The following is a 13,537-nucleotide window of genomic DNA, read 5'->3' on the forward strand; positions in this document are numbered from 1 at the left end:
AAAAACGAGTGGCCATCATTACTTTAAGAAATGAAGGTCAGTCAGTGCGAAAAATTGGGAAAACTTTGATAGTGTCCCCAAGTGCAGTTGCAAAAACCATCAAGCGCTACAAAGAAACTGGCTCACATGAGGACCGCCCCAGGAAAGGAAGACCAAGAGTCACCTCTGCTTCTGAGGATAAGTTTATCCGAGTCACCAGCCTCAGAAATCGCAGGTTGACAGCAGCTCAGATTAGAGACCAGGTCAATGCCACACAGAGTTCTAGCAGCAGACACATCTCTTCAACAACTGTTAAGAGGAGACTTTGTGCAGCAGGCCTTCATGGTAAAATAGCTGCTAGGAAACCACTGCTAAGCACATGCAACAAGCAGAAGAGACTTGTTTGGGCTAAAGAGCACAAGGAATGGACATCAGACCAGTGGAAATCTGTGCTTTGGTCTCATGAGTCCAAATTTGAGATCTTTGGCTCCAACCACCATGTCTTTGTGTGACGCAGAAAAGGTGAACAGATGGACTATACATGCCTGGTTCCCACCGTGAAGCATGGAGGAGGAGGTGTGATGGTGTGGGGGTGCTTTGCTGGTGACACTGTTGGGGATTTATTCAAAATTGAAGGTATACTGAACCAGCATGGCTACCACAGCATCTTGCAGCGGCATGCTATTCCATCCGGTTTGCGTTTAGTTGGACCATCATTTATTTTTCAACAGGACAATGACCCCAAACACACCTCCAGGCTGTGTAAGGGCTATTTGACCAAGAAGGAGAGTGATGGGGTGCTACGCCAGATGACCTGGCCTCCACAGTCACCAGACCTGAACCCAATTGAGATGGTTTGGGGTGAGCTGGACCGCAGAGTGTAGGCAAAAGGGCCAACAAGTGCTAAGCATCTCTGGGAACTCCTTCAAGATTGTTGGAAGACCATTTCCGGTGACTACCTCTTGAAGCTCATCAAGAGAATGCCAAGAGTGTGCAAAGCAGTCATCAAAGCAAAAGGTGGCTACTTTGAAGAACCTAGAATATAAGACTTATTTTCAGTTGTTTCACACTTTTTTGTTAAGTATATAATTCCATATGTGTTAATTCATAGTTTTGATCCCTTCAGTGTGAATGTACAATTTTCATAGTCATGAAAATACAGAAAAATCTTTAAATGAGAAGGTGTGTCCAAACTTTTGGTCTGTACTATATGTTTAGTTGTGTACATTATTATAAGACCACTTTGTGATTTTGGGAATAACTCTTTAATGCTTGTTTTTGCAAATTCAATAATTAGATAAGTTAAAATTAATAAATCAATGTTAAACAATGTACAACATCAGTTTAGTTTTTAACATTTAATAAAAGTAGGTTAAAAAGCATCTTAAATCTGCCGTTAAAAACTTAAAGGGGTTGTCCACTACTCAAATGACCTCTTCTTAAATACTATATTCCCCCATGTAAAAGTAAAATACCATATAATCACCTCCCATATTGCAAATTAAATAAATTAGCATGAAATAAATAAATCAATGCAAGGTTCAGGTGATATAACAATGTCACACGAGCCTCGAAGACTCAGCACTGGAACAGGAGGTGAGTATATGGTGGTTTTATTTTACAAGGGGGAATAAAGTATTTAAGAAATGGATGTCCGAATATTGGAAAACCCCTTTAAAGTGGTGGTAGGACGACTCGCTCTGCCACTTTCGGAAGAAGACTCAAGAACCGGGGTTTTCTTTGCAGGCTTTATTAACCCCTTAAAAGCCCAGGGCGTACTAATACGTACCTGCGCCCAGGGCTTTAAGAGCCAGGTATGTATTAGTACGCCCTGTTGATTTCGCCTGCACACAGGCTGTGCGGGCGCGATCGCCGCCGGGTGTCAGCATTGCGGGGGCAAGGGGAGGTTATCGCCGATACTCACCAACCTGCCGGTGTCCAACTCTGTCTGCCGCGGCTTCCTGGATGTTGCCATGACGACCCGATGTCGTCATGACAACACCCGGGTCACCAGACAGCAGGAAAATACATTGGTCATGCACAGTGCATGACCAAAGTATCTTCTGCATCTGTAGCTCTGATAGCCTGTATAGCACAGGGATGGTGCTCCATCCCTGTGCTATACAGGCGATCAGAATAAAAAAAGTGAAAGTCCCATAGTGGGACAAAGTATAAAAGTAAAAAAAGTGTCAAAAAATGAAAAAAAAAAAAATTGTAATAATATATATAAAAAAAAAAAAATAATAATAATCCACCAAAAATAAAAATATAGTGCACCCATCAATAAATATTATTATGAAAAAAAACAATAAAAGTACACATATTTGGTATCGCCGCATCCGGAACGACCTGACCTATAAAACTGTCCCACTAGTTAACCCCTTCAGTGAACACGGTAAAAATAAAAAAAAAAAAAAACGAAGCAGAAAACCATGTTTTATCATCATACCACCAAACAAAAAATGGAATACCACACGATCAAAAAGACGAATATAAATAAAAATGGTACCGCTGAAACCGTCATCTTGTTCTGCAAAAAAACAAGCTGCCATACAGCTCCATCACCTGAAAAATAAAAAAGTTATAGCTCCCAGAATAAAGCGATGCAAAAAAATATTTTTTTCTATAAAATAGCTTTTATTCTGTAAAAGCGCCAAAACATAGAAAAACTATATAAATGTGGTACCGCTGTAAATGTACTGACCCGAAGAATAAAGCTACCTTATCAACTTTACCACATGCGGAACAGCGTAAAAAATTTTTTTTAAAAAAACAATTCCTGTTGGTTTTTGTTTTTTCTGCCTCCCAAAAATTGGAATAGAAAGCGATCAAAAAATGTCACGTGCCTGAAAATGGTACCAATAAAAACGTCAACTCATCCCGAAAAAAACAAGCCATCACATGACTCTGTCGGACAAAATATGGAAAAATTATAGCTCTCAAAATATGGCGATGCAAAAACTAGATTTTGCAAATAAATGCATCTTTTAGTGTGTGACAGCTGTCAATCATAAAACCCGATATGATTCTGGTATCGCTGTAATCGCACCGACCCGAAGAATAAAGTCGTCTAATCAATTATACCGCACGAGGAACGGCGTAAAAAATAAACTCTAGGGTTAGGGTTGTGCTAGGGTCAGGGTTGGGGTTAGGATTAGGGTTGGGCTAGGGTTAGGGTTGGGGTTGCATTAGGGCTGGGGTTAGGGTCGGGATTTTTTTCAAAAGTAAAAAAAAAAAGATGACGTTATGGCGACTAGTGTTGAGCGCAAGTGCTCACTACTTGAGTTTGCATCGGGTGCTCGCGTATGTACTGAGTATCGCGGGTGCTCGAGTGACATGCTCGAGTCTCCGCCCCATATGCTTCGCTGCCAAAAAAACCTCGCAGGGATTGCCTGCCATGCACGAGCGATCCTTGCATGTTTTTTTTTGGGTGTCTATTAACCGTGAAACATGCAGGCGGGGACTCGAGCATGTCACTCGAGCACGCGTGATACATGGTGCATACCTGAGTACCTGATGCAAACTCAAGTAGCGAGAGCACTTACGCTCAAGACTAATGACAACTTATTCAATATGTTAAACTTATTCAATATATCAAATTCTGTGTCGTACCTCGGTTCAAAATGTTCACTATACCCCTTGATAAAAACCTTGAGGGGTGTAGTTTCCAAAATGGGGTCACTTGTGCGGGGTTTCCACTGTTTAGGCACATCAGGGGCTCTCCAAACGCGACATGGCATCCGCTCTCAATTCCAGTCAATTTTGCGTTCAAAAAGTCACACAGTGCTCCTTCCCTTCTGAACTCTGTTGTGCGCCCAAACACTGTATTTTCCCCACATATGGGGTATTGGGGTACTCAGGAGAAATTGCACAAAAGTTTTTGGGGTCCATTTTCTCCTCTTACCCTTGTGAAAATAAAAAAATTGGGGCTAAAACATCATTTTTGTGGAAAAAGTTTGATTTTTTTTTCATTTTCACGGCTCCATGTTATAAACTTCTGTAAAGCACTTGGGGGTTAAGGGTGCTCACCACACATCTAGATAAGTTCTCTGAGGGGTCTAGTTTTCAAAAAGTTGTCACTTGTGGGGGTTTTCCACTGTTTAGGCACATCAGAGCCACATCCGCTAATTATTCAAGCAAATTTTACAATCAAAAAGTCAAATGGCGCTCCTTCCCTCCGAACCCTACCGTGCGCCCAAACAGTGGTTTTCCCCCACATATGGGGTATCTCCTTACTCAGGAGAAATTGCACAACAAGTTGCATGGCGTAATTTCTCCTGTCACCCTTATGAAAATGCTAAATTGGGGGCTGAAAAACATTTTTGTGGGAAAAATGTGAAAATTTTATTTTTACGCCTCAATGTTATAAACTTCTGTGAAGCATGTGGGGGTTCAAGGTGCTCACCACACATCTAGATAAGTTCCCTGAGGGGTTTCGTTTCCAAAATGGTGTCACTTGTGGGGGGTTTCCACTGTTTAGGCACATTAGGGGCTCCCCAAATGCAACATGACGTCCGCTAATTATTCAAGCAAATTTTACATTCAAAAAGTCAAATGGCGCTCCTTCCCTTCTGAACCCTGCCGTGCACCCAAACAGTGGTTTTTCCACATATATGGGGTATCTGCTTAAATTGCACAACAAATTTTGGGGTCCATTTTTTCCTGTTATCCCTGTGAAAATAAAAAAAAATTGGGTCTAAAGTAACATTTTTGTGAAAAAAAGTTAAATGTTCATTTTTTTCTTCAACATTCCAAAAATTCCTGTGAAGCACCTGAAGGGTTAATAAAGTTCTTGAATGTGGTTTTGAGCACCTTGAGAGGTGCAGTTTTTAGAATGGTGTCACTTTTGGGTATTTTCTGTCATAAAGACCCCTCAAAGTGACTTCAAATGTGATGTGGCCCCTAAAAAAATGGTTTTGTAAATTTTGTTGGAAAAATGAGAAATCGCTGGTCAACTTTTAACCCTTATAGCTCCCTAATAGAAAATTTGGTTCCAAAATTGTGCTGATGTAAAGTAGACATGTGGGAAATGTTATTTATTAACTATTTTGTGTGACATATCTCTCTGATTTAAGGGCATAAAAATGAAAGTTGCGAAATTTTCAAACTTTTTGCCAAATTTCCGTTTTTTTCACGCAAGTGATATCGAAGAAATTTTAACACAATCATGAAGTACAATATGTCACGAAAAAAACAATCTCAAAATCAGGGGGATCCGTTGAAGCGTTCCAGAGTAATTACCTCATAAAGTGACAGTGGTCAGAATTGTAAAAATTGACCTGGTCATTAATGTGAAAACCACCTTGGGTTGTAAAGGGGTTAAACAGCATAAAGCTCTGCCCTCCAGCAAAATAAACACAGGCCTTACTGGGCAAAACAACAAAACAAAAGATAAACTATAGCACAGTCCATATAAGTGTGTGCGGTTCCCCACACAGAATATGGCCAGGCTTCAGCTCCCTCCTGAGCTATGGCTGTCCAGTCTGGAGACCTTGCCTCTCTCTCAGCCACACCCTGAGGTGGAGGTATGGAGAATGACGTCCCTCCCATCTCTATGTCATTCCCATAAAACCACGCCCTTTAAGTGAGTTAACCCTCCAGCATATAACATGCTGGTGGAAAGTTTATTGGTTTCAGTTCACACAGGCTAGCAACCTGTGTGACACATACCTCCCCTCATAAATCATACCAGTGACTCTGTTACAGGTGCTTCTACATTAACCAATTTGTGACATTAAACGACCGCCGATTGGTACATATTTAGTGATTTGTAGTCGTTTAATAGCCATTTCAGACAGGCATACAGCAGTTAATGATGAGCAGGTAATAGATTGCTCAGTGCACATAGGCTGCCACTGTTCTCCGCAATGCTCCTCCTGTTACTCTACACAGGTCGATGTGCTGCCGAGAACAATGATCTTTTGAGCAGCACAAAATATCATTTAATCTGATAAACGTAATTTTCCCTTGTTCATCGGCTGACCAGAAGCCTGTTTGTACTTCAAAGATATCTTTATATGAGCGTTCTTAGGAACACTCATTCACGATAATCTTCAGTGTAAATGCACCATTAGTCCGAAAGTCACTAGCACATTATGCCAAAATATGCTGGAAACACAGTGATAAATTCCCTTTCTATATTCATACATTCTAAATCTGTAGGTAGCATTGAAGAGATGTGCCCTTGTGTGGCTGAGTATTTTGTACTGTAAATTATGTTCTTTTTAGTACCAGCAGAATTTGTCTCCATGTTTGTTGCACTTTTTCTATACAAAATATACCATGCTAATCACTAGTAATAAACATACAGTAGATCGTAGTAATAATAATAAAGATGGCAAGAGATAATTAAGGCTTTTTAATCATAGACATGTGTAAACGCTAGCTTTAAGAGTTCAATGGACATAATAAACTGCAGAGCGAAAAGGACTAAAGTCCAGGACACTTATTTATCTATTACAGATTTATTTTGTGCACAAGGAGTTAATTTAAAGAGACACTAAACCTAAAGTATATTGGATCTATATTTACTGTTCAGGAGCACACAAAATAATATTCTAACTAAAGCATTAAGAAAGAGTTGACAAAATGTACATTGTCATCATGTGTCAACTGTTTTATAACCATTTCTAATTCAAGAGCACATTCTTTGTCTTGTGGTATTCACTGAAATTTTAGCTCCAAATTCTTAAAAATTGGGCACAAGGTTTATGAATTTTGCCCAAAATAAAAAATGTTCTTTATTTTTGTCTTTAACTGTTTTTGCATTTTTTCTAGTGCAGAAATTCGCATGTTCCAGTACACTGTGCTTAAAAAATATCTGGCATATATAAAATAACTCCTGGGGTGGGACAAGAGTACATTTTGCGACAAAAATTTGTGAGTTTTCGAAAAGTCACAAATGACGAATCAGGAAAAATCTTATTTTGGGCGAACAGGTTACTTTACTTTTGGTTGATGGCTCTAGATTTTTTTTACCATTTTTTAAATAGTTTTCTCACAAAATCCAAAACCTAATGAAACTGACCTTTGTAATGTCAGTATAGGGGTGACCAAACCTCCCAAATTGGAAGTATAGGCAAGAGAGACACAATTTTTGGTGCATATAGAAATTTTTATTTTATGCCAAGTTAGTACTCTAACCTCACTCCGACCTTTAAATGCCTCCAAAAGAAATATGTCTCATAGTGGGGCCCATTAGTTTTCCCTCACAGTATAGTACCTTTTTCATGGCCCTCACAGTCCCCCCAACACACAGTATAATGCCCCTATAGTGTCCGCCATACAGTTTGATGCCCCCACAGCGTATTTCCTACCACATAGCCTGATGCCCCCATACTCTATAGTACCCTACGTACTTATAGGGACCCTGCCCAATCCCTATCCAAGAACACTCAATCATGCCTAATCTGACAATGCATATGTTGGTAACAGAAGAGGTGAGGAGGGAGGATTCAGGGAAGATGCTGGTACGCTCAGAACTGCAAGAGGGGCAAAATGCCTAACCTGGCATCTGTACTGTGTACCATGACATGCTCACATTGGCAGCACAGTAATGGTGCAAGAGGAGAGGGTGCATGTGCTTTCTGGACAATAAAGGGCTAAGGCCATCATCGGCAGCCTGAAGCCCTCCTGGACACTGCAGTGTGTTGCCAGATATTGCCATTTGGCAGATGTGACAGAGCATGGAGTGAATGGCTCCTGAGTAAAGATGAGCTGATAGTTTGAAATTCAAATTTGTGGGCTTTGCCGAATTTTCCCCAAAAATTTGATTTGTGTTGAATAAGTTTGCTGTGAATCACATTACTGATGAGTTTCTAATTGCTCAAAAAATATATGTATAATACTGTTGGTTTTTAATAAAAAGGATGGAGAGAAAGACAATTAGTTTCAATTCATTTACCTGGTGAGTCTGGAGATAGAATCCAACAAGTTGCCAGTCCTGTGCCCGGCTGTGCTCCATTGGGACCCAATGATCTCTGATAACCCAGGTACTGGCCGCCATCGTACAAGGTATGAAAATTCTCTTGATAAACTGGGATAGACCACATGATGTCATAGCTGCAGGCATTGTTGGACTGGGGGTGCCAAGGGTCCACCAGTAACCAGCTCCAGTGCCACTTTTGAGCATCTTGCAAATGTGACATTATCTCAATCACAAATTTCTATAACAATGAGCTGGGTAGATTGTAAATGAATAAGATGCTGTCTTTGTCTGTACATAGTGATTCAAGTATATTGTGCCAAGTACTGCTCATATATGAGGGTGGTGGCCACTCCTACACAGGGGTCCACCGGAGGATTCTCCTGTTCTCCTGTGGGCCAGTCCAAGCCTGGCTGCAGGGCATTATAGTGAAGACCATGCAAAATATCATTGGCCTGCTCTCTAATACTACACCAGTGTGGGAAATTGTGCTGGACAAGTTTTTCTTTTTTTGCAATCGAACCTCAGTTTTTTAATTCCCTTGGAACCCAAATTTCAGGAAATTCGACTCAAACTTCAATCTCCCCCAAATCGATCCGCTCATCTCTACTCCTGAGCCTTGCTCTGTACAATAGACAAAGGGCATCTGGGATCTACTCAGGACGAGTCAACTGCGACCTCTGATGTACATCATATGTACAAATCACAAATTATTTTAATATTCACGGTTTTTAAACATTGCAAAAGTTAAAAAGTGCAAGAAAATAAATCAAACCAGTAATGAAACCTGATATTACTCTGAAGAAAAATTTCTGGCTTCTGTCTTGAAGGAAACGTAAAGAAGCATAGTGCTTGAATTAAGGGCTGGCTCTTTAAAGAGCAATCCTGGCAGAGCATGAGGCGGTGGGAGTACAGTGACAGTGACATCAGAGCTGAGGGAGAGAGCTCGGGATCCTGCACTGGTGGCATTTCTTCACTGCACTCTCTTCCAGCTGTCACACTGATCCTACAGGGAACGCTTGGAAGCCTCCTTGCTTCTTCCACATGAGAGGAGGACATTGCGAGTTTTGTGCTGCTGAAGTCTACTATTTTTGGAATTATAATTCATTCTCACTTTTACATCTGCCTAAACCTGTTCACCAAGGTAACGCAGGCAGACATAGACTGAAGGATACTCGAAGAAACTGCAGATTCTGCCTTATTCTGGAGAGTCTGGTTCAACTGAATTGGGCTACTGAATGGCAGATTCGTAGGTGACAAAGTATTTTTGGAAACATAAGATTGCAATCTCCTTCTATTGTTTGTCGAGAAACAGACTCTGGAAACCATGAAAAAAAATTATCTTCCTGAAGAGGAAATCAAATATTGACTACTGTCTATCCTCTCCATAGGAAAGCCAGGTGTGATACTCTGCTCCTTGTATTCTCTGCCACTTCTAATAATGGGAATATATTTTAAAGGGAGGGTTAAAGGATGTTTTCAATGGGTCATAATTAATTCTGACAACCCTGCATGGTATCTTATATTCCGACACTCTGGATGTTTAAGGACCGTCAAGCCCTGAAAGCATAGCGTGGATATGAGTTTACCTACAAACTGTGGGTTCCTGGCTCCTATGGACTGTGGAGGACATAAGATATTCAATGGACACGTGTATGGGTCACCGTATGCAGTCAACAGACCCATCGATATTGTACAAAGAAGGAGACGGTAACCACTTTATATTTATTCTTTATTTGGGTTTTGTAATGGTGATACATTGGTCGTGCCTATTATAGAGCAATATGTCATCTCCAATGGAAGTTTGTCTCCAGTGACAGTTGACATTAGCACTGCCCTATTAATCATCAGAGTGTATGTTCTTATTAATAACTGAGCTCGTGCTCTTTTCTCAGCCTTCCAATGGCTCTTCAGGTAAAACTGTAATAACACAAAAAGTTATTAATCCTAATTACTATTATGCTGTTTCTGTAAATTAACCATTAAGACCTTATGGCAAAATTGCCTGAATGATTCAGGGTTGAGGTGTATCTTATATGGACCCCAATGCAAAATCTCTAGTAGAGTTCAGAGGTCTTAGGTATTATGAAGGTAGGATTATCTGAGTTATTTGTTTGTATCAGTCTTAATGGATGTAGGATATATTCATAGCATTGTATAATTATATTCACTATATGGAGGAAGAATCAGGAGGCACGCCTTTTAATCTTTAAATTCAGTTTTTTTATTCAGTCTCATTGTTACAAGTGTATAAAATCCAGTCCCTAGTCATACAGTTTGCCTCTATAAATATTTGTGATAAAATGGATCATTCTAAGAGGCTCATTGAATTTAGGCATGGTACTGTAATAGGATGCCACTGTTCTAACAAGTCCGTTTCCTACCAAATATTCCACGATCAACTATGAGTGGTGTCATTGAAAAGTGGAAGTGCTTATGAACCAGAGCAATTCAGCCGCAAAGTATCGGACCATGTAAAATTACACAGTGAGATTGCCCAGTTTTGAGGCGCATAGTACATAAACGTCATCAACGTTCTGCTGGCTCCATCACTGCAGAGTCCAAACCTCTTAGCACAAAAACTGTGTGTTATGAGCTTCATGGAATGGGATTCTGTGGCTGAGAAGCCGCATACAAGCCTTACATCACCAAGCGCAATGCCAAGCGTGGGATAAAGTGGTATAAATCATGCCACCACTGGACTCTGGAGCAGTGGAAATGTGTTCTGTGCAGTGATGAGTCACTTCAGTTTGATGGATGCGCTTGGGTTGGGCAAATGACAGGAGAATGTTACCTGCCTGACTGCATTGTGCCAACTGTAAAGTTTAGTGAAGGTGAAATAATACTATGGGGCTGTTTTTCAGAGGTTTGCCTAGGCCACTTTCACCCAGTGAATTTTAATACTCCATCATACCAAGACATTTTGGACAGTTGTAACCTCCAGCTTTATGGAAAGATTTCAGAGAAGCCCTTTTCTGTTGCAGCATGCCCCGTTGCACAAAGCAAGGTCTATGAAGACATGGTTGGGTGAGTTTGGTGTGGAAACATGTCTCTGGTCCACATAGAGCCCTGACCTCAACCCCTTTAAACACCTTTGAAATTAACTAAAATGAAGATTGTGAGCCAGGCTCTTGTCCAACATCAGTGTGTGATCAATGATCTCCTGGGTGAAGGGGCAAAAATTCCAACAGACACACTCCAAAATCTTGAAGAACGCCTTTCCAGAAGAGTGAAGCTGTTTTAGCTGCAAAGGGGAGACCAACTCCATTTTAATGCCTTTGGATTGAAAATGGGATGTCATAATAGCTTCTGTAGGTGTAATGTGCTGGTGTGCCAATATTTTTCTCCATATAGTGTATACATATCTACGTATACATGTGGGTGCATGTCATGGTATGCTGCTATTATTGAATATAAAAATGTTTAAGCAGTTATCATTTCCATCTACACTTGGTATTATTTATGTAAATTGTGGATGCATAATCTAGGCTGGGTTCATACTCATTAAAGTGGTTGGAGGGTTCTGCAAAGTTTTATTTTGTTTTTTAGGACCAACCCACATGTTCAAACCCATGAATTTAGGTCAGTTCTTAATATTTTTTTCATTAACTTTTTGGGGTTCAGTAAAAAATGGACAAAACTTATCCAAAATGTTGGCAACTTGCATTTTCCCCATATTAACAAATTGTCACGCTTGTGGATTGTGGACCCACTGTGCCATGGGCCGGGGAGAGCCTGGAGGGGCATAACTAATCGACCACCTGGGTTTTCACTAGAGCCCCGATGGTGTGGGTAGACTTGAGCCACAAGTGGACAGCAGGTGCTACTCCAGGACAGATCCGGGTACTGCAGCAGCTGACCCCAGAGGTCAGGGCAGCAGACACGGACATGGAATCCAAAAAGGGACCAGATTCTGGTAGAACAGATATTAGCGCTGGTTCAGACGGAACAGGAATTCAGGCACAGGTACTAGATTAGGTACTGCCGGAGCGGTTTCAGGTTCAGGTACAGCCAAAGTGGTTTCAGGTTCAGCTACCGCCTGAGCAGTTTCAGGTTCAAGTAGAGTCAGACTTGGCTGGTTCTGGTACATAGGACTGGTACTGATTCAGGTTTAGCTGGACAGATACTGGGACCTGACAACGGGATAGCAGCTTGCAACAGGTGGAGGTGCCTTAAGTACCAAGTGCCTCCCAGCTATTGGCTGGGGACACATTTGGAGTGTGCACGCTATCTCTTTAAGAGACGAGAAACGCGCTACCAGAGGACCTGACCAATCAGCTCAACAAAGGGCATGCCACACCCTTAAATTGCACAGAATGCAAACAAGTCAAAAAACCAGACAATGTGAACTGAGGTCTAAGATGGCAGACATACAAGAAACAGAGGCATGTTCACACTAGCAAAAAAGAAGCAAGACAAAAATATATCTCATACCCTACCATAATTATATATAAATGTGCGCAGGCGCCGGGAAGTCACAGTGACTCGCTGGCGCCTGCGCACAAGATCCCTACAGTACTATAACTGCATAGTACACAGTACAAGTGCATCTTCTGTAAAAAGCGAAGTGCGCAGGCACGGGATCTGGCCCACGGCGACTGCACGTCACAGGGCACTGTGACAAGCAGTGGAGGGGGGGGGGATATTTGAATTACCACAGGAGGCAGGGATTTCTTCCCGTCCCCCGGCCCGCAAGCATCAGAAACTTCACTGAATAAAAAGACATTTCACAGCAACCAGAACTCTAATATGACGCATACACGTAGGTATAGATTTACATTTCTATCAGCTGTATGCCCATATTAGAGGTCAGATAAGTGTCAAGGGGTGACAGATTCCCTTTAAGTGGTGAAAAACATTTCCAAAGTTTGTAAAAAAAAAAAAAAATGGCGCCATTTTCTAAGACCCGTAGCTTCTCAATTTTTCAGGATCTGGGGCCGGGTGAGAGCTTATTTTTTGCGCGCCGAACTGACGTGTTTATTGATACCATTTTGGGATAGATACGATATTTGGATCGCACGTTATTACATTTTATTGCAATGTTGTGGCATCCAAAAAAACTTAATTCTGGTGTTTTGATTTTTTTTCTCGTTACGCCATTTACCGATTGGATTTATTCTTTTTATATCACATATATTGATAGATCGGGCGTTTCTGTACACGGCGATGCCAAATATGTGTATTTTTTTTTTTATTTTGAATGGGGCAAAAGGGAGTGATTTGAACTTTTATATTTTTTAATTTTTTTTAATAACTTCTTTTTTTATACATTTTACATGCTTCATTAGTCTCCTTAGGAGACTTGAAGCTGCGATCGTCTGATTGCTTGTGTTACATATAGTAGGGCTTGAGCAGTTCTGCAATTACAACCACAGGGGTCTCCTGCAGAACCCGGGTGTCATACCAACCTATCAGTGTCCCACGATCATGTGACAGCTGCGCCAATGGCTGAGCCAATGATGCCGTTTTGACGCGATTATGTTAAATGCCGCTGTCAGAGATTGACAGACGCATTCAACATGTTAACACGATTCCACCCGCGGCTGTTTAGGGCACATGTCAGCTGATGAAATCAGCTGTCATGTGCCTGAAAAGTTGCAGACTCAGTTCTGGAGTCTGCACCAAAAAAGGGGA

General features: G+C 41.1%; 1 protein-coding gene and 1 long non-coding RNA gene across 5 annotated transcripts in view; one reads left to right on the forward strand and one right to left on the reverse strand.

Annotated features, from left to right (window-relative positions):
• PDE4C (phosphodiesterase 4C) overlaps window positions 1-13,537 on the forward strand; it is a 1,152,428-nt gene that overhangs the window by 938,996 nt on the left and 199,895 nt on the right. Inside the window, exon 1 of one of the 4 annotated variants that reach the window (XM_073636874.1) lies at window positions 8,843-9,613. The exons of the other annotated variants lie outside the window; for them this stretch is intronic. Coding sequence (XP_073492975.1) covers window positions 9,483-9,613 — 131 coding nt within the window. The 5' untranslated portion in view covers window positions 8,843-9,482. Of the gene's footprint in view, window positions 1-8,842; window positions 9,614-13,537 lie in introns of those variants that run through there. 4 annotated transcript variants of the gene reach the window in all.
• LOC141149297 (uncharacterized) overlaps window positions 1-13,537 on the reverse strand; it is a 56,728-nt gene that overhangs the window by 34,092 nt on the left and 9,099 nt on the right. The gene's annotated exons all lie outside the window — the stretch shown is intronic.

This window comes from Phyllobates terribilis, unplaced genomic scaffold, assembly GCF_046119375.1.
Source record: "Phyllobates terribilis strain yellow unplaced genomic scaffold, ASM4611937v1 Scaffold_1__5_contigs__length_1240528914, whole genome shotgun sequence".
Lineage (NCBI taxonomy): Eukaryota > Metazoa > Chordata > Amphibia > Anura > Dendrobatidae > Phyllobates > Phyllobates terribilis.